The sequence below is a fragment of the Dermochelys coriacea genome, chromosome 1 (genome assembly GCF_009764565.3).
Source record: "Dermochelys coriacea isolate rDerCor1 chromosome 1, rDerCor1.pri.v4, whole genome shotgun sequence".
Classification (NCBI taxonomy): Eukaryota; Metazoa; Chordata; order Testudines; family Dermochelyidae; genus Dermochelys; species Dermochelys coriacea.
The window spans coordinates 213,293,832-213,314,916 of record NC_050068.2 but is presented as its reverse complement, the minus strand read 5'-3'; the positions used below and the strand labels follow the sequence as shown (position 1 = coordinate 213,314,916).

Below are 21,085 nucleotides of genomic sequence, written 5' to 3'. Positions count from 1 at the left end.
TTATCATCAGTAACTCAGGGCATGTTGCATCTCAGAATGCCACGTTCCCAAAGGGGTGTTCTCTATCTGTATGCCTCTATCTGTATCCATGTCTCCACTCTCTATTCCTCAAGGGTTTTCCACAACAGGCCAGCCAAGGCAGGAAAAGATTCTACATCTCTAGCAGGAGTTTGGCACCTTTGTAATAAAACAGAGAAGCTTCTGTAAGGAATGTGATGCCCCTTTAAGGGCCAAGCACATATACAACAGCCAAAACTGAAAGTCAAGATGTAAGGCTGTGCCAGTTAAGGCCAAAGCAGTGATCAGGAGTTGCTCACTTTGGTGAGGGTCTATCTCTCTGCTCAGCTTCAGGCCTTTTCCTGGAGAGCCTTCCTCCAGCCAGTGGGGGAAGGTTAACCCCTTTCCTGCCAATGCCTGAATGGGGCCTGTGAACCGATCACACTGTAGTATAATTCTGAGTAATACACTATTGTGTCTTATTACACCTCCCCAAAACACTCTGTAATTGCTACGAACATATTGCTTCTTGTGTCTTACGATGCAGCACATTGCCCACAAGGAACACACCGCATGTTTTGTCTGATAACACCCATGGATACTTTTCCCTGTCAGTATGGAAGCATGAGTTTGGTAGTATCCCTTTAAATAATTTGGGAATTTGGAGTCCCCTAGTGTGCCTCCCAGTTTTCTGTTGCAGAAGGCACCAGAACTCTGTCTCAGCCATAGTTTGTATGTAGCTAGGCCTGCTATGTTCTGATCTAGTTAGTAAACATGGTACCTTGGGGTCCAGCTGTGTCTGTGTGGTTTCCTTGCATTATCAATGTTGTATAGAGAGCAAAGACACAATCAGTACCCTGAGGGGTTGTTGGCACAAGGCAGGAGAGGGTTTGTGCAGGGCGGTCTGTGCCATATTGGTTTCTGTTCCAGAGGATGAGCTCACTATCACCTCCCCCGAAGTGGTCATCTTTCCCCCATCAAAGCAGGAGATCAAAGAGAAGGGGAAGGCCACTCTGGTCCAGCAGGGGAAGTGGATGGGGCTCTATGCCCTAGGCCATGCTGAAGGGCTAGTGTCACGAGAGGAGCATCTCGTAAGCAATGTCAGGTGCGAAAAAGCCAAAATCTGAGTGAAAATCAGTAAAACCAAAATACTGGCTTTTTGAACACCTGGGAATTTTTCAGTGAAAATCAATAAATAGCAAAAATGAAGGGCATTGAATACTGTATCATTAGGTGCTTTATTATTTATATCTAAGATTAGACTCTTAGCTCTCCTGTGCATGGATTATATCTTTCTATTTGGCAAGGTGCCTTATATAGATTGGACAAAGTAAAAAAATAATAATAAGAGATGTACTGCAGTTTCCTTTGAAGCTTTCAGCATTTATCCTATCAGAGACAGGATACCAGATGAAATGGTCATTGTATGCCTAGATGGCATTCTCCCAGGGCTTTGCAGTTGGGGAAGCTATACAAAGACCAAGATCCTCAAAGATCTTTAGGCACCTACTTTCACTTACCTACTGAAAAACTATGGAAAATGTCCTATTTGAAGACTGTGCTTTTTTTCTTCTCTTCTGCTTTGTTCTATATGAACAAAGGAATGGATGGGCTCAGGTGGATCAGGATAGGAACATCTTGGGCCCAGTTCTCCCTTGCACCAGATATGAGCTGAGCATAGGGAACAAGGGGAAGGGGGAAAAGATGGATTTACACCACTTCAGTGCCTTTTGTATTTTAGGCCAGGCCCAGCCACGGATGGCATAAGGGCAGGCTCAGAAACTAGCCTGTGGATGCCAAGACCAAGGGGTGAAAGTAGATCAGAGAGCTGGATTAGTAAAAAGGGACAAGCTGGGAGACAGCTGAAGTAGGTACAGTAACTCCTCACTTAAAGTCGTCCTGGTTAACGTTGTTTCATTGTTACTTTGCTGATCAATTAGGGAACACGCTCGTTTAAAGTTGGGCAATGCTCCATTATAATGTTGTTGGACAGCCGCCTGCTTTGTCCATGGCTTGCAGAAAGAGCAGCCCATTGGAGTGGGGCTTGGAACCAGGGTGGGCCAGCAGCCCCACTATCAGCTCCCCAGTACCCTAAATTCCCTGTGCGGCAGCCGCCCAGCAGGCTATCAATTGCCAGGCAGTTCAGCTGTCCCTTCCCCCACTGCTGTGTACTGCTCCTGCCCTCTGCCTTGGAGCTGCTCCTGGGAGCCTCCTGCTTGCCGTGCAAGGGGTGGGGGAAGGGGTGCTAATGTCAGGGTATCCCCCTCCCCCGCTCCTGCTCCCCGCTCCTTTACCCCATACACAGAGTTGGTGGGAGAACACGACAGGGCTCAGGACCTGGCAGCAGCTGCTGTCTCAACTTGCTGATCTACTTAATCAGGCAATGTACTTAGAGTGAGGTCAGCATGCAAGTCTCTCTCCCACACACAGTGTGGTGTGTGTCTTTTTCTCTCTCTGCCATGCTGTCTCCCCTCCCTCCATTCATGCTGCCTTGTAGAGTGTGAGGTTACATTAACAACAATATGTTAATCCTTGAGGGTTCAGCCAAGTGCTAGTTCATCATTTAGCAGTAACGCATACCCTGAGAAATAGCCCACCCCCTTCCTCCCTCTGACTTCACCACCTCAACCAAGCTTCACAATCATCATTGCTGTGTACAGTATTACATTGTTTAAAACTTATACTACATAAAATATAGTCTTTTGTCTGGTGAAAAAATTTTTCCTGGAACCTAACCCCCTCTATTTACATTAATTTTTATGGAGAAATTGGATTTGCTTAACATCGTTTCGCTTAAAGTAGCATTTTTCAGGAACATAACTACAACATTAAGCGAGGAGTTACTGTAGTTTAGTCTCCATTCTGTGCTCCAGTAAGACCCACACAAGATGCCTGACTTCCAGCTGTCTAGACAGCACAAGCCAGCCAAAAGGATCAGAAGCAAATTTCCAGCTAGAGAGTCAGCCAAGATCTGAACTTCCTGCAAAAAGGTGACACCTCACCCAAGCATCCTTCAAGACCACTACGGGCAAATAGACAGACAGACAGACAGTGCTCTCCTTGTTCTTTTGTGACTGGACATCCCTTGTGCAATTATTTGATGTAATCTCTCCAAGATACATCATTGGGCCAGGGGTGACTATGTACAGGTTTCAGAGTAGCAGCCGTGTTAGTCTGTATTCGCAAAAAGAAAAGGAGTACTTGTGGCACCTTAGAGACTAACAAATTTATTAGAGCATAAGCTTTCGTGAGCTACAGCTCACGATGCATCCGATGAAGTGAGCTGTAGCTCACGAAAGCTTATGCTCTAATAAATTTGTTAGTCTCTAAGGTGCCACAAGTACTCCTTTTCTTTTTATGTACAGGTTAACTACTTAACAGCCACTGTCTAGTAACCACGCTTACATGTGCGGTTTTGTCATCGGCCACCAAGTAGCTCATGAGCACGTTTGGCTACATTCAGTGTTTTGGATTGTTACTATGGGGTAAGTCTCTGCTTTTGTCTAGGGAGCCAACTGGGACAGGGTAGTCTGCCTCCAACGCTAGCGAGCGGGGATGGGGCCATGTACTAGGAAGCCCATGGCTATTCCTCAAAACCTCATGGTGTGTACAAGCCAAGAGGTGGAGAGGAAGGGCAACTAACCAAGGAGGGAGTGGGGATGGAAATGCATCTGTACCATGGCCTGTGGGTGCCACAGAAACACACATGAGACTTGGAGTGACACTGTCTGGTGTGTGAATGTGGCATGGGACCCAGAACTACGTGGGCCAATGCAACTGCACAGGTTACATAGTCCTAAAGTTGCCACAGCATGGGATCTCCAATTATTAGAAATAATTAGTATCTTCGCTTTACCACTCAGTTCTAGCCACACTGTTTTACCCAGCAATATGGTGGGACACTGGGGTCAGTGTTGACTTAGATGGGAGAAAGTCACCTCCTGAGTCATCCACACCCTTTCTTGCAGCCCTGCACCCCTTAGCACCATGCAGGGGCCTTTGGGTCAATGCTGACTTACAGGAGAAAAGGCCCCTTACTGAGTCACCCAAACCACTCCCTGTACCAATTGCTTTCTCCTTGAAAGTCTTCCGCCTAAGTACTGACCCTTCCTAGCACGAGAAACCTGACACAATCTTAGCCCAAGTCAGTTAGCCTGAAGACAGGGGAAGGAAGCCAAGAAGATGTGTGGTGGGGAGCAGCAGAGAGCTGGGAGGATGTGGTGAAGGTAGAGAGCATAGCAGATGTGGGGAGGAGCTGTTCATATTGTGTCAGTGCAGAATTGAAAAGGCAGCAGAAGTTTCAATGACAAGGCCCTGGGGGGTTGGTCTCTGCATGTGGTTAAACACTCGGAGTCACAAGTGATTACAGAGTCACCATTCCATTCCACTTGTCAGCCAGTGTAGGTCTTATTCTCAAAACCACATGCAACACTGAGATGACAATGATACAAAGCATTTCCCAGAGGTCACAGCACAGGTGGTACTGTTCTGTGGGCCACGCTTCCAAGCATTGTTCTATCTGTGGTTTACAGATAATAAACAGGGTGTCACTTGACCCAGCATCGCTCTCACCCTGGTCATGCAAAACCCTGCAATCTATATACCAGGCATGCATCACAAACCCCACCCCTACAGGTGCTATTATTTGGCCTCCTTGCTGCCATTCTCAGCAGAGAAGCCGTGGAGTAAATGGGTCATGGAGACTGAACACCCCTTTTACTTATGGAGGTGGTCACTGCAAGTCAGGGATGGGATATGCTGACAGAGCAGTGTGTGAAGAAGCCTGCACCAACCACTGCCCATGTTGTCCCTGTTGGGTGGACTTCAGGATCCAAAGAATGTCAGTCCAGCATCTTTTCCCCGCACCAAATTCACTGTAGCCTTAAAACCAATCAGTGGACTCACTAAACCACTTCAATCGTCATCTGTGATTGACGGTTTTATGGTTATCTGTTTCCTGGAAAAATTCCAGCAGGTGCACTATATTCCTCTGACCTCAGATTTCCCTTGCAGCATCAGGGGATATGGTGTTAACTCCTCTCTCTCTCTCTGTGTGCTAATGTTGTGCAATGTCCTTCCAAGCGAATGGCCCCTGTGTATTGTCTGTAAAGCACTTTGTGAATCTCTGGGTTTAAAGACACTATAGGAATGCTGGTCCCTCAGTCATGTGGGCCCAGATCCTCAAATGTATTTAGATTTGAGGAGCTAGGCCATGGTGCTTATACAAGTGGATGGAGAAACCACATGAGTAAGAGAGACAGGCGTCTTGGGATGAAATGAGCAAGCGTAGGAAACCATGCCCTGCACACACACACACACACACACACACACACACACAGTTGTTAAACCTCTACATTGGCTCAGTGGGTGGCTTTTTATTTCTTCTGACCTGGCTCTCCCTATCCCTGACTTATTCCATTAAACTAAGCACTGAGAGTCTGATTTCATTCTCAAAGAATAACAAAGCCATAGTGTCTTCCCAGTATTCTCACCTGATCTCATGGATTCTGTATGAATAATCTCCTGTTCTCCTGGGATCGCATGTGTTAGTCCATGGGCTCCTGGGTGGGAATATATGCATCTGTAGCTGTGCTGAATTTCTAGAGCTAATCAAAACCCAGGAAACATTTTTATTCAAAGATTTGTCAGATAAAATTCCCTATGAACATTTTCTGACCAGCTCTGTTAATTTCTCTGTGGGTGCGAGTCTGACTAGATATGTGCATGTTTGTTTGTGACTCTACAGGTGCATGTAGACATATTATTCTATGGGGAGAGAGGGAGGCCATTCATGTGACTCTCCATACCTGCCTCTGACTGTGTGTGACAGGACATATCCTTCTGCAGTGTATTTGTGCCTTTGCTATTCTCTGCATGTTCTTGGGTGTGCATTTGCACATTCCTCTGTGTGTATATGTGTGTGACTGTGCCTGTTAACCACTCAGTATTATGTGTCATTGGTATCATGTGTTTGTGCTTGTATTCATGTCTCTATGTGTATTTGAGAGATCAGGTGGGTGAAGTGATCCAACTTCTTTGGGTGAGAGAGACAAGTTTTCCAGCTACACAAAGCTGTTCTTCAGGGCTGGGAAAGTTACTTAAAGTGTCATAGCTACATATAATATCCTGGGACCAACATGACTACAACAACATTGCCTACAATCTATGTGTATCTGTGCAGCTGTCTGTACACGAGTGTCTAGGCTGGGTACCTCTGTGTGGTTTCCCGCCTCTCACAGCTCCCTTCTCCCTCTTGTAAGCTATAAATACCAGTTTGGTTTAGTGAGGGGTAGTGCAGAGGGAGCATAGCAAGTTCCTGCTCAGAGAAACCCAGGAACCCCTCTATCCGGCCAGGTGTCTGTCTGATATGATCACCCCGAGCAACATCATCCGTTTTCCCTTGTTTATTCAGTATAAGCACAGACCCTGCCATTTCCCCAGGCCCTGCCTCTGCTGGGTGACTCTGGGGCGGGGCTGAGGGAGGACATGTTTTTGTATGAGGTTGAACGGTTGTGGGGACAGCAGGGCCACGGTGATACATTCCCTAGGGAGGCCTTTACAAAAACCTCCCTCATGTAGTGGATAGGATGCAAGGCCCCCTGGGGTATGTGCACTTCTTGGCACCCAGGGCTCCACTAGGAGCTGCCTGCACATTTTCAAGGTTTTGTTCGTCCTAACCCTGACGTGTTCCTGGGCGACAAAGGATGACTCCTAACCAAGACCACACAGCAGACCCCGGTGGGAGGAGATTCCCTTTGGCTTACCCAATAGCTTTTCTATCTATGGGACCCCCCCAGGATAGGACAGTCTGCACCAGATGGGCATCCTCTGTGGAGGAATAAAATGCGGATGGTTGCCTTTGAAAATCAAGACACATGGCAGCCATGTTCCTCCACATGCCATCTTTCTGCACCTTCCATCAGTGTCTCAAAGTATCTTTCCCAGAGGGGCCAGTGTTGCTGGAATCCCACCCCAAGGTGGCTAGGGAAAACTGTGGTTGATTTCGCCAGGCCTAGCAACACCGTGTTCTGACAGCACCATGTACTTTGGAGAGGGGACCAGACTCACTGTCTTAGGTAAGTGACTTCTAGGAATTAGGGATCTAAAAAATGCCTATCACCTCCCATCTTCTCCATTCTCCCACCCCCAACTCTCTCAGGTGAGAATATACTCTACAGAAGATTCTCCAGGATTCTGTCCAGACCAGTTTTCAATGTCTCACATGAGGGGCTTCCACCACTTCCCTTTGGGAGACCATACCACAGCCCAATCCATCTTATCATTAGACAATATTTCCTAACACAGCCAGCCATACTTTGGCCAGGGGGCCAGGATGACAGTGTTTGGTAACTTTCCTTTGGGCCATTCTGTCTATTACCCCAAACAGGGTCTCTTCCCTCTCCACCCTGGATATTACAAGATATTATCACAGTTACCCCTCCCCACCTTTGCTCTGGGGGGGCGGTGTATTTTGAGATGATCTCTGTAGCACTGTGATTCATCTCCAGCACAGTTTGGTTCCGGGACACGAGTGACTGTATTAGGTAAGGAAAAGAAGCCCAGGCATTAAATAATTGGTGACAATGAAATACCTTTTTCAAGAGTAAATGAAAAAGTCGTGTGTGCAAATTTGTCCAGAACAGGGTCTGAAGGAACAGGTTGCAGCATGGGGTGGGTGAAATCCAGAAGAAGATCCTCTCCCTTCCCCATGCACACCACCACCACTGCCCTTTGACCGCAGGAAAGGGTCACTGCTTCTAAAGTTACACGAGAACAGGAGTCTCAGCCTGGACTCAGTTGCAGGGTGGGGTTGAGATTGTGGAGATAGATAGATATTCCAAGTGAACACAGGGGTTTTTCATCAGATCCGTCTTCCATAAAAACAGCATTTTCTAACACTGTACTCAGTGCTTGGAGGTTGGGGGCTGGGGGGGGGAGCGGCAGACACATTATCTTATATAAAATTACCTAAATCTGTTGTGTCTCCTTGGATAATCCACACCCCCTCCCCCAACTTGTAACTTCCCTGCCGCTACCTTATTCCCATAGCTGAAGGCAGGTGATTCCTGTACCCCTTCATAACACTGTGTAAACACACCACAGTACTTTGGCGAGGGTACCAGGCTGACAGTGTTGGGTAAGTTTTTTCGTAGCCATTCTGTCTATTATCCCAAACACAGTCCATTAGTGAAGGGATGTCTGATAAGAGCAACTGACAGCAAAAAGGAGTTGATTTACTAGACAGGAATAAATGAATGTAATAGCTTGGATAAAGGTGGCTAACGGTAGGTATGAGAACCATTTGCAAGGGTGCAAAGAGGGAAAGGAGGCCCCATCTCTAGGACCATTTAAAGTGAGTACTGCGACAAAGACCTAGAGACTGCACTGTAGGGGGTAATCCTGCCCTGGCTATGGGATTGGGGAAGGAAGGTAAGTCTTTGCCATCTGTAACTTCTATGATGTGACTCAAACACCCAAATTCCCAGAGATCTGCAAATAGGCAACAGGCTGACATTTCATCAGATAAATTCAGGATTCAAGGAAGGGTAAAAGGAGCAGAGAACAGAGTCCACCTGAGAAATGGCAGCCCCTTGGGGAATAGTGGTGTTTCTAGGCTGTGGGTCTATCACTGTGTAACTACGCTGAAGCTAACTTTGGCGAAGGCACCAGGCTTACAGTGCTAGGTAAGTGAAATCCAAGTAGATTAAAAGTCACCACTGTAAAGGCACTGACAAATTTTGGAAGTTTGGGGAGAATCAGGGGTGTCCTGGAATATCTCCTCTAGTGCCTGTATAGCTTGAAACTACTTAGTGTTGGGAGGCAGATGGGAAGATCTAGAGAAGGATTTTTTTCTCTCAAAGCTTGTCATTTTCCATGTCTCCCCAAAGCACTTTAAGTGCAGCGCATTGAATATTGTGCAAACAAATGTAGCTGATGTTCTGAGCTCAACTATCACTGTTATGTAGCCTCCGGTATTACAATGTGTTTTAGCTGAAAGAGAAGAAATGTTGTCTGGACAGGAGCTCTTTCCAATAAGTGCCCTGTGGGTCTCAAATCTTCACCTAGAACAACCCATGAGGGCTGAGCAGAAGGGAACTCAGTTTAATGTCTCCTCCAAAGCAGTTTAATGTGCCTTCCAATGTGGCATCATCCTCTCTTCCCCATAGCACTGATGCTATGCCAGCACTGGGTGCTCCAATTAGAAGTTAGAAGGAAGCCTGGTTTAATGTCTTCTTCACCTTAGCAGAAGTTTCAGGGTAATAATCACTGCCATTTGGGCTGCTGCCTGGAGGTTTTAGCAGTGAGCAAATTGTCTGTGTAAACACACAGCCAGTATATTTTGGAGAGGGGACCAGGCTCACAGTTCTAGGTAAGAAAATGCATCTTCCAAAGTATCTCTGAACCAAACTTAGCAAAATCTACAATTCCTGTCTGGGGGAATTTGTCCCCATATAACTATTTATTTTTTGGTTAGACACATTGCAGGGAGAGTGGGCATTTTCCCATTTAACTCCAATAAGATCAGTGTCTACTAGCCTCCAGCAACTGCTGGAGGAGATGAGATCAAGGCTCCCTTGGACTTTACATTTTGGGCTGCCTCTGCCTTTGAAGATGTTCACTTAGATTATAACAGTTTCACGCTGTGTTCTTACAATTCCCCGCTGAACTTCGGCCAAGGGACCCAAGTGACTGTCTTAGGTAAGTGGAGGCAGCCAGAAAAACTGTAGGGATCTAACAATTGTCTCCCACTGGCCCTGGGAGAGGCTTCTATGGTGACATATTGTCATCTTCCACACAGATAGACAGAGACCAGTATTTACCAGTCAGTGGTGATCAGACCCTAATGAGAATGCTCTTCATGGTATAGACCCCCCTCTACAGCTCCGCTGAGAACCTACCTCAAAAACTACATTCATTTCTGGGTCCCTCAATGCCAGAAAGATATTGACAGAGGAGGAGGGGACTGAAGGATGGGAAAATATTAAGATAAAATATGTTTCATTTGACTAAATGCCAGCTAAGCATTCTATGTGCATGGGAAGAGTAGGCAGGGGGAGGAATTATTAAGGGTGCTCCAAGAGGGTAAGTGTAGGGTCAACAGGATGAAACTGAGGAAAAGGGGGGAATGCCAGGCTGCAAAGGTGTGAGTATGTCTTGACAGGCAGATCAGAAGATCTGTTAGGCTGTGCAATGGCAGGATATGGGATGGGGAGTGGCCCAAGAGAAGTGGGAATTGCTTAGGACAATGAAGGCTAGGATTGCATAAAGCACGATACAAACAGGGTACAAGTAACTCCCATTGGGAGTAATTCCCACTCCTTATGCAAGGAGAAGCCCTCCTGTGTGGGCTTGAAGGAGTGGGTAGAAAGAAGGTGGAAGGCTGGAAAGGGTTAAATCTGAATAGAATGTGACCTGATTCTAGGACCACAATGCTGTGTTCAGCACTCCCAAACAGGCAGATTCCCTCATCACCCAGAGGCCAAGAATTGCTCTCCTGGGGGAGGAGAGATGGAGATTTCAGGCTCTTTCGCTGACAGTAAAGAGGAGGAAGAGAACCTCTCCTTTACTGCAGCCCACCGCCTCCTTCCCTCCCTTCCCCTCTCCAGAGAGGACTTTTCTGATAAGGGTGTCAGGCTGTGTTCTGCAAATGTACTGTACTTCGGAGAGGGAACACGGCTCACAGTTCTAGGTAAGAGATACCAGCAATAGTGTCTGGGCCACAGCCAGATCAGGCTGGCAAATACACCAAGAAAAGGGTTTTGGGAAAGACACTGTGAGAGACAGAGGGAAAGGAAGGCAGTTGATGACTTGGGAAGAGAACAAACCCATTACTGCTATTAAATTTGTCCTGGGCACAGACAACTGCAGTGTTAACTTTGCCAACATTTTCTTGCCATGCTAATAAAGTTACTGACAAGAAAGAAAGAAAGAAAGAAAGAAAGAAAGAAAGAAAGAAAGAAAGAAAGAAAGAAAGAAAGGTTGTTCTAATCTCATGTGGTTAAGGCTAGAGCATCTCCTTCAAGTCTGGAATGAGAGGAGATCTCAAATCTAATCAGAGAAAGAAGGGAGAGCACACAGGCCCCTAGAGTGGTATTCTATATCTAGATTGCAATATAAATCTGGTGGAAACTCCTGGAAGCCCTGCTCAGTGCCCACTTAGGGTGCTGGCTGGATTCTCTTAGAAATGAAGCCCATGGAGTGCCAGCACCCCACAATTAGACTACACCTATTCAGAAGTGGTGCATCTGCCCCCTCTCCCACCGCGATCCAGTATAATCCCTGGGATGACTCTGTCTTCCCATTGCAATATCTAAGGGAGCATCTGAAAAGGGGATGAGGCGAAGAAGACTGAGGTCAGGATCCAGACGTTCATTAGCAATAGGACTATCCTGCAGCAGCTGGGAGAACAAACAGAGAGATTGGATGGGGGTATAAAGCGGGGGGGGAGGCGGGAGAAGGAGCTTGAAGGATAAACACTGACCCTGGGAGTGTGTGGCGGTGCTGAGGTTCAGAAGCAGAGGATGAGGTACTTTACTGTGGAAAGGGAAATAAGGGATCTTTTGAAATATGAGGTCTGATCCAAATCATGACTGGGGAGCACATACAGGGTATTAGTCTTCTAAATGCTGTTGAGACAGCACAACTAGATGGATACTTTCTCCTGAGCATGTATTTGGCTACGATTCTGGAAGAGTCCAGCATTTTAAGGGTTTACAATGGCATCTCATGGGGATCAGCCCAGGACTGGGTAGTGTGTAGTTTTGGTGTTGCAATGCGAAGCTGTGCTCCACAAACATCCAGTATTTTGGAGCTGGAACTCGACTGACAGTTCTGGGTGAGTGAAAATGATAACAAAATAACATAACATACACCCCACGCTGGGATAGGACTGGGTTTGGGAGTGTGAAAGGGGTAGGATTCTTGAAGCATGAATCGGTGAAACTGAATGAAGAGGGAAGCCTTTGGGGTGGATAGCAGAATGTAGAATATTCTCCGCAAGTGAACTGTAGGATATCTCATTGCTTGAGTTATTTAAAGCTAGGGCAGGACAAAGTCCAGAAGAGTAGAATATAGAGAACAATTCTGCACTAGCTAGGAGAAAACAGACTAAATACAATCTAACGGCACTTTGTGGAGATGGCAGCATTCCCTAGCCGCACCAAAGCAACCCTGTTCTGCCCAGTCCCTAAAGAGTGTAGAGTGGTTTTGGTGTGGTTTGGATGGGGAGGAGGATTGGGAGGGATGGTTTTGGTGCAGCTCCAAGAGGCTGTGAATTGGAGCACAGTATTTTGGAGCAGGGACACAGCTGACAGTTCTGGGTGAGTGGAAACAAAGAAAGAAAGAAAATAGCAGGCAAAGAGACTTGAATAAAAAACAGTTTTTAGAAGCATTTCTGGTGGCAGCCAAATTGATGAACTTGTCTCTAATGGGGTTAATCTAGAGAAAAGAGGGACAGAGAAACAGACAGATAGAGATTAAGACAGACAGTGAGGGACAAAGCAGAGAAACATAAAATAATGAAACACAGGTAAGTAGAAATGAGTCCCGGTTCCAAGGCATTTGTAGCATGGGAGGAAAACGCTGTGTTTTGGTTCTGGCTCAGTGCAATATTTTGGAGACGGGACAAGACTCACAGTTCTAGGTAAGAAAAATAAATACTTGTATCATCTCATGATCTGTCTCTAGCAGCCCAGTGGGATCTGTACATTTCCTAAGAAACCCATAGCCATTAAAAGGCATTTTCATTTTGGGAAGTTAGGATCCGCAAAAGGAAAACACTTGCATGAAATCGCAGCTCCCCTGGAGTCAATGGCAAAACTCCCACTGACTTTAATAAGGCCAGCATTTCACCCCCAGAGTTTTTTTCTGGCTGGTATGTGATTGTACCAATCTATGTCAGAAAGAAGATAATTCTGTGCCTAACATTATGTGATCTGCCTGGGACATGTCTGGAAAGCATATTTAAGGAGAGTATGCTGGATTTGTAATAAAAAGGTGACAGGAAAAAAAGGAATAAAAAGGGAAACAGACAAAGAAGACACACAAGAGAGAAAGACAGGGAAGGATGAAATACTAAGGAGGAAGATGATTTTTTTTTAGTGTAGTCCATGAGGGAATAGCTAGGGATAAAGGGGCTGGAACTGGATTAAAGAGAAATCCTTCACATAGTGTATCGGGAATAATTTCTAGTGTAGGGGGGAAGAGATCTTGAAATAGTCTCCAAAGGGAAATGGTCAAAGCCCCTTGAGAGTGTACTGTAAGGCAGTGGTTCACAACAAGGGGTACACATACCCCTGGGAGTACACAGAGGTCTTCCAGGGGGTATGTCAACTCAGCTAGATATTTGCCTAGTTTTACAACAAGCTACATGAAAGTCTCTAGCAAAGTCAGTACAAACTAAAATTTCATACAGATAATGACTTGTTTATACTGCACTATGTACTATATCAGTATTTCTCAAACCGGGGCTCATGATTTAGTTTATAATTACATGGTAAAAATGAGAAAATGAGCAATTTTTCAGTACTAGTGTGCTGTGACACTTTTGTATTTTTATGTCTGATTTTGTAAGCAAGTAGTTTTAAAGTGAGGTGAAACTTGGGGGTATGCAAGACAAATCAACCTCCTGAAAGGGGTATAATAGTCTGGAAAGGTTGAGAGCCACTGCTGTAAGGAGTAGCCTTTCTCTGCTTGAAAAGAGAGGGTACAGTAGGTGTAATGAAACAAGTCTTTTCTCCACGTCTAAGGGGTGGGATTCTGCTCACTCAGGCACACTTATTTGTAGACACAGCTTAATAGACTCTCACCATGAGGAAATGTTGTTGAGTGGTCAGCCTTATTTTTTCTTTTCACAATTCTTTCCCTTGTGCTCTTGGTTCTGCAATATATTAGAGCAGCCCATACAATCCCTCTGTAATGCTGGTAGAAGAGACACAGGGATGGTTGGATGAATAGGAGCACTAGTTAAAAATAGAAATTCTTTTCTCAGAAAAATGTTGAAGGAAACAAAAAAAATTATTTCAGTCAATATTTCTACAGAATGTTTCCAATTGTTTTATTAAAAAATTGGAAATAAAAAAAAATTTTAACCATCCATAATTAATAGCTTGATTTTTAGGCTATATTCATAGAGGTCCACAGATAACATGTTAATTTAATAATATATACTAGGAAGCTGTAGCTCACGAAAGCTTATGCTCAAATAAATTTGTTAGTCTCTAAGGTGCCACAAGTACTCCTTTTCTTTTTGCGAATACAGACTAACACGGCTGCTATTCTGAAACTCTTCATAATAATATTTAGTATTTTTCATCCATAGATTTCAAAGCACTTCACTAGGATGGGTGGACATTACAAGCCTCATTTTACAGCTTGGGAAACTGAGGCACAGAGCAGTTAAGTGACTTGCCCAAGGTTACATAACAAGTGTGACCTAGTTGGGAACAGAACCCAAGCCTCCTTATTCATGGCCCAATTTTCAAAAGAGCTCTCCACCCACCGTGCTGAGCCTTTGAAAATCTAGCCTCCTAGTTTGCTGCATAAATACGAGTTGAGCTCTTTTGAAAATCTGGCCCACAGAGTCTGGTACTCTGCTCATTGCAACACACTGCCTCCTCTGTCCAGTAAGGCACTGTCTGGACATCATTCCCTTAAAGAAATAATATATGTGGAGGAAGAATGGGGATCTCTTTCAAAAGATGGCAGGACAAAGATGGAAAACCTAGGATCCAGGAAGAAAAAGCTAGTATTAAACAATAGGAAAAATTTATTATGAGCCAGAGGAAGTGGGTCATGGAATTGACTCGTGGAGTGGGTGAAGGATCCCCTCTGCCACTGCAAAGTCAAGAGCAGGATAAAGAAAACTGTAGTGGAAGCAATGGAGCTGATGAGTCCTGTGAAAGTGGGAAGTACATCAACAGCAGAGATCCTCCCTATGTGCTCATTTCATGGTCATATAGGTCTGTACTCACATGTGTTCACTTTGTCTCTATAGAGAGACACCACAGGCCTAGCCCTGCAGTTTTTGCCTATTCAGGCAAAACTTCCATTGACTTCAATGAGAGTTCAGCCTGTGTGAGGAGTGTGTAGAGTCAAGCCCTTGAACCGTAAATTGCTACTTTGCTCAGTTTTATTACTGCCCTTTGTCTCTGTGCTCTGCATATGAACAGTATTTTGGCACAGGAACCAAGCTGACTGTCCTGGGTAAGGAAGGGTTTGTTTGTTTGTTTGTTTGTTTGCTAAATAACAAAACATTCACAGTCTTGGGCTTCTGTCTCAAGCTTCTCTTTGGATATTTGTGGGCTAGATTTTTTATTTCTTTTGTCCTTTTTAAAATTGTGGGAGAGAAAGCAAAGAGAGTTTGCTGAGAGATTGGAAAGTTTGGGTTAGCAAAAGGAGGGTGCAGTCTTCAGCATCTTTTTCTGAGGTGAAACACAGGGCACCTCAATGCAGTAAGGAATTACAGAGCAACGGGGCTCTATGAATGACTAGATATAGAGACTTTACATTTACTCTGTAGCTGTCTTTTTTAAATATTGGGGCCAGATTCTGCAGCCAACACTTTCTATTGACTTCAGTGGAAGTGGTACATATACAGTGGTTACTGATTCAGACTCAAGTACAGTATAGTCATAAAATATAATTTTCTCTTTTGGTTTAAAATGATGGGCCTCCTGTGTAGATTCTAAAGAGGGCATTGAATCTGCCTCTAGAAGCATCTCCCTCCTCACACAACACATACAGAGTCAAATACATGGATCCGGGAGGGGTTGTTGGCACAAGGCAGGAGAGGGTTTGTGTAGGGCTCTCTGTGTCATCTTGATTTCTGTTCCAGAGGATGGATTCCATATCACCCCCCCCAAAGTGGCCATCTTTCCCCCGTCGAAGCAGGAGATCAAAGAGAAGAGGAAGGCCACCCTGGTGTGCCTGGTCACAGATTTCTACCCTGACCACATCAAGCTGGTTTGGCGGGTGAACAATGTTGAGAGGAAAGAGGGGGTGAGGACAGATGAATCTATCAAGAACGAAACCTCAAAAAAATACTCTCTGACCAGCCGCCTGAGGATCTCACACCAGGAATTTTCCAACTCCAAGAATAGATTCCACTGCTTTGTTGAGTTCTACGGGAATAACAAACAAACATATGATAAAGTCATCAGTGGTGTAGCTGGTGAGTACTGAGCACAAAAGCCCTAGGGTCCTGGGGTCTGGCCTCTGCAGCATTCCCATCTCTGGGGTTAGGAGTTGGAATGGAAGGCAGGGCTCCTGCCCATCACATCAGGGCATCACCACTTAAATCACTGCTGTCCCAAGAGAGAGTCCAAGAGTGGGAATTGTCACCTCAGAGTTCTGCAAAGCAGAACAATTTGCTAAACCCTGGGGCACCAAGACCATTGTATGCCACACTCCAGCTTCTGCCAGCCCTTGGGATCTGAAACTGGATCTGAAATCTGCTCTCCTACAAGCTAATGAATAGATACATAATTCTCCCTTCTGCCCTTCCCCAACCCAATTAATTGTGGGAAATTGGAAGTTCCTTGTAAAAGGCATAGATAGCTGGGCTCAGATACTAACTTCTGTTTGTTTCTCCTTTCAGATTGCAGGGTCTCAGAAGGTCAGTTAAAGCCCCTTCTTCCTCTGTACTGTATGCATGTGTGCATGTGCACATGAATGTTCAGATGTATACACTGATGTACTGCTGTGGATGTTTGTGCATGTGGGTATGTGTATTCATGCTGTCAGGCACAGGTGTGCATGTGCTTATGTGCATATTTGTATGTGTGGGTGCACATGCATGTACATATTTCTTGTTTCACAGAGATGTGGGTGTGCATGTGTGAGTATGTGCGTAGGCACACACACTGGGACTCACACCTCTGAACTCATAAAAATTTCTGTGGGACTTGTACTAACCACCAGTGGCCAGGACCTCAGCTTTAGATCTCATCCTAAAGATATCACCTTCAGTCCCACAGAGACCCTAAGACCATACTGGGTCATTAGGGTCAGTATTGACTCAGAAGAGAGAGTACCCCCTACTGAGTCACCTCTCTCTGCAGCACAGCACCCCCTAGCACCACACGGATGTATTGGGATCAATGTTATCTCTGGGGGAAGGCTGCCAACTTCAGAGTCACCACCACTTCTTCAAACTCTTAGGTTTTCTTTAGCAGTCTCCAAACCAATTGCTGGCCAGGGCTGACAATCTTTAGCTTTGGAGATCCAGCCCTCCTTGGTGGTACAGCCATAGGCAGCCAAATGGGCAGAAAGTGGATTTTACAGATAAGCATTGCACCATCTTCTGCTAATCTGCAGGATTAAAAGAACCCCCCTGGGTTGGGTAAATTCTCCAAAGAAATCTTTCACTTCTCTGTTAGTTTTGATGTATTATTTTCCCCCTTGCTTTTCAGAGTCGTATCTGAGAAGTGCCATGGCAAGCAAGAGTGTGTATGTTCTGCTCATTTTCAAGAGTGCCTTGTATGGGGTCTTTGTGATGGGGCTAATGCTAAGGAACAAGGTGAGAGGTGTTTTCTTATTCTATGCACTTTGGGCCAGGTGCATTCTAACTAGAAGAGAGGTGGTGGGTGGGGAGGGGACTATCTTGGACAAAATGAGAACCCACCATGAACCTCTATCTCCCCCCCCCCCAACACACACACACACACACAAAGAAATCTCCACAACTTTTAAGATGCAAAAAAGTTCAGTGAAGTCTTTTTTCTTTTTCCCCATGTCTCTGCACCTCCTGGTTTGCAAGACCATAAGCTAGAGTGATGGAGAGAGTGCAAGTGTTGAGAGAGAAGGGGAGAGAGAGAATGCAAGAGAGAGACAAAAGAAGGAAGAGGAAGAGTGAAATGTGACATAGACAAATGATGGGGAATGAGAGAAAACTGAGAGAAGAGGAAGAAAGACGAGAGAGAAACAACAGAGGAAAAATGAGAGAACAGAAAGAGAATCAGAAAAGATGTGAGGGAAAGAGAAAGAAAAAGAGAGATAAATAGATATGTAGAGAGAAAGAATAAAAAATGAAATAGAGAGTGAGTTAAGAAAGCTTGTTTATCTAGTGGTGTGCTTGTAGTCATCCATTCTTTCTTATTTTTAACAGTGCTTATCAGAAATATCTTGAGACCTTCTGAGCTGACTCTTTCTTTTCCAATCCACATGAGGCCTTCAGCATAGTCTAGCAAAACCACACTGTTTCTGTTGTGCAGAAACTTTCATAGCCTTAGTGACTACATGGGAAAATTCAAAGTAAGATTTCACCCATCAGATATGCCCCGACCACTACTTAACAGGAAGCTCCAACTGTAAAATAGCAGTGAATCCCCTCCAGCTAGAGCACTGGCTGGTGGCAGTGGGAATCTGAGAAATTACAGGTAAAAAGATACATTTGGACACAATTTGTCCATTTTCTTCCCTCTCACCAGCCAATAGAGGGGTTGTTCCCTGAGGTCTAGTCCCAGGTTCAATTTGTGTCTATCCTTGAGGTGTATACCATTCAAACACAGTGACCCTGATTTTTTTGTTACTAAGGGTTTGTCTACACTTAAAACTCTGCAGCGCTTCAGTGAAGACACTACCTACTGATGAGAGTGGTTCTCCTGTCAGAGGAGGTAATCCACCTCCCTGAGAGGTGGTAGCTATGTCAATGGGAAAATTCTTCTGTTGACCTAATACTGTCTACACCAGGGGTTAGGTCAATTTAACTCTGTCACTCAGGGGTGTGGATTTTTTACATCCCTGAGCAACATAGTTATACTGACCTAATTTTCTACTGTACACCAGCCCTTAAGCCAGTGTGATGATGTTGGTGTGATCCCATTAATGTAAATGGAGTTATCCCTGATTTACACCAGCATCAGTGAAAGGAGAAACAGCTGATCTATCTATCTATCTATCTATCTACTGAAATATTGATATAATTTGATCAACCTTCTGTCAGTAAGGTACCCAGTACATATTTAGTTCCTTTAATGTCTCCTTATCAATTAATCTATCTAGATCCTTAATTTATGAACCAGAATGGAGATGGGGATGGCTGTGCATGAACAAGCTGCAATATGGAAAATTTGACTGTTTGCTCCTCCCCCTGGTGTTTCAATCACAGGATGATCATTGCTTGGTTCTCAGGGGTTAGCAGTGGCCCATGACTAATCTCCAGTTCTATTCCCTTCCCTCCCACAGCAAGTGCAGTAGAAGAAGCTGGCCTGAGGCGGATGGCACAGCTGCCTGGAGAAAGAAGGAGCTGCAGCTGCATTCATTTTACAAGTCCTGATTTGTTTCAGAAACCAGCACAACACTTAGGCTTTTGTTACAATAAATATACAAAGATCGCAATTTGGAGTTGTCTGGCTATATTTGCTTGTTTGAAACAGCAGCTTTTAATAAACACTTATGGAATCCTTAATGAGGTTTTCTGCATTTTTTTTTGTCAGCTGCTGAAGTATGGAACAAAAATGCCTGTAACATTCACAGAACTTAGAGAACATAGTGTATTAGACTGGCTTTGTTTGTGAATACATAAGCGAATGATGTCAGGCCACAGAAAGGATAAGGGACCTAATGCTACTGCCAGCTAAGTGGGGGAGTGGGGTTGGGTTATCACTCTTAGTGTAAATGGAAGAGGCCTGTGTTTCTTGAGCTGAAGGGCTAGAATTATAGTCCAATCTCCCAAGGGGTCTCTATGTGTGAATTATGTAGCAATTGTATTGGCTGCGGTATATGAGTTTGTTACAATAGGGAGTTTCCATGTGATGTCATCCCACTGTGCACCTACTCTTGTATCTCACCCTCTGCTTTGCCAAAAGGAACCCACCTCCTGCTTTACTGAAAGAAACTCAGTGTTCCCACTAGTCAGTTTTTCTCCTTCCTGTTACAGTGGATCAAAGCACTGGACCATCTAGTCCAGTGTCATCCCATCTACTAGTTTACCAGGAGAGAACCATGCATCCATCTACACTAGTATCTTACTTCTTGCTGTGTTGGAAAAAAACACTGTTCCATCTCATCCCGTCCTGTTTTTGATAATGGAAAATATCACATGCTTCAAATGAAAACTTAACTCTCCCTCCCCCATTTTGTCCAGCTATCTAAATATCTATCTTAAGTATCTCTACACAAACACATAGGAGTGCATGGCACTCTACAGGTAAAAAGACAAGGGTCCTGACACTAGGCGCTTACACTCTCAGGCTTGATCTATACTTAAAAAGTTATATCGGCATAGTGACATCAGTCAGGGGTGTGAAAAAACCAAAGCCCTAACCAACATATCTATGCAGACAAAATACCCAGTGTAGTTGCAGCTATGCCTATAGAAGATAGTTTCTGTTGATATAGCTAACATAGTTGACGAAGGTGGTGTTCCTACATGGACAGAAAAACTCCTGTTGGTATGGGCTATGTCTACACAAGGAGGCTATGCTGAGATAGACATAGGCAAAATTTGGAAGATAACAAATAATGACACCAGGCTATGGTGAGTTTTGTAGTGAAGAGGCAGCCATGTTTGCTCACTTCTTTTACCATGTAGCATTTTGAGTTGCACCACATGTAAAGTAGCATTGCTACCACTAGAAGGGCTCTCATAAAAGCTAATAATGGCACATTTCGTTTCAAGCCATTTATCGTTATAGTGGTGTGGAACTAAGAAAGGGAAAGAGACAATAGTGAAAAATGGGAGTCATATACTGCTCAGCAGCCAGTGCTATTTTAAGCTTGAAAAATGGATAACACAAGTTGTTCCGTTTCATACATTTCTTAGTTTTTAATGGGGATTAGTAGTGGAAACCATCCATAAATGGTACAATATTGTACAACAAGAGGAGTTTCTTCCTAATCACAGACAGTGAATCATGAGAACTGATAACCCCAGATAGTGTCTCTACAAATATCCTTACTCATAAGATTGTCTAATCTTTTTTTTTTACTCTTACTAAATTAATATCCTTTGGCAATGAGTGCCTCAGGTTAAATATGGAGTGATTCAGAGGCAGCTCACTCAATACCAAGGCACACTGAGGGGAAGCAGGGACATCTTTTATGTAGAGATGCGTCCTAGCCAAAGCCCAGGATCCAAACACCCCCA

At 44.7% G+C, this 21,085-nt stretch overlaps 1 gene segment (V, D, J or C); it reads left to right on the top strand.

Moving 5' to 3' along the window:
• The first annotated feature begins 6,872 nt into the window (after positions 1 to 6,872).
• On the top strand, positions 6,873 to 19,405 carry LOC119843762. The segment is given in 6 exon segments: positions 6,873 to 6,929; positions 9,534 to 9,696; positions 15,833 to 16,168; positions 16,595 to 16,612; positions 17,409 to 17,515; positions 19,183 to 19,405. Coding segments are annotated over 6 exon segments (693 nt in total).
• Positions 19,406 to 21,085: the final 1,680 nt, after the last annotated feature.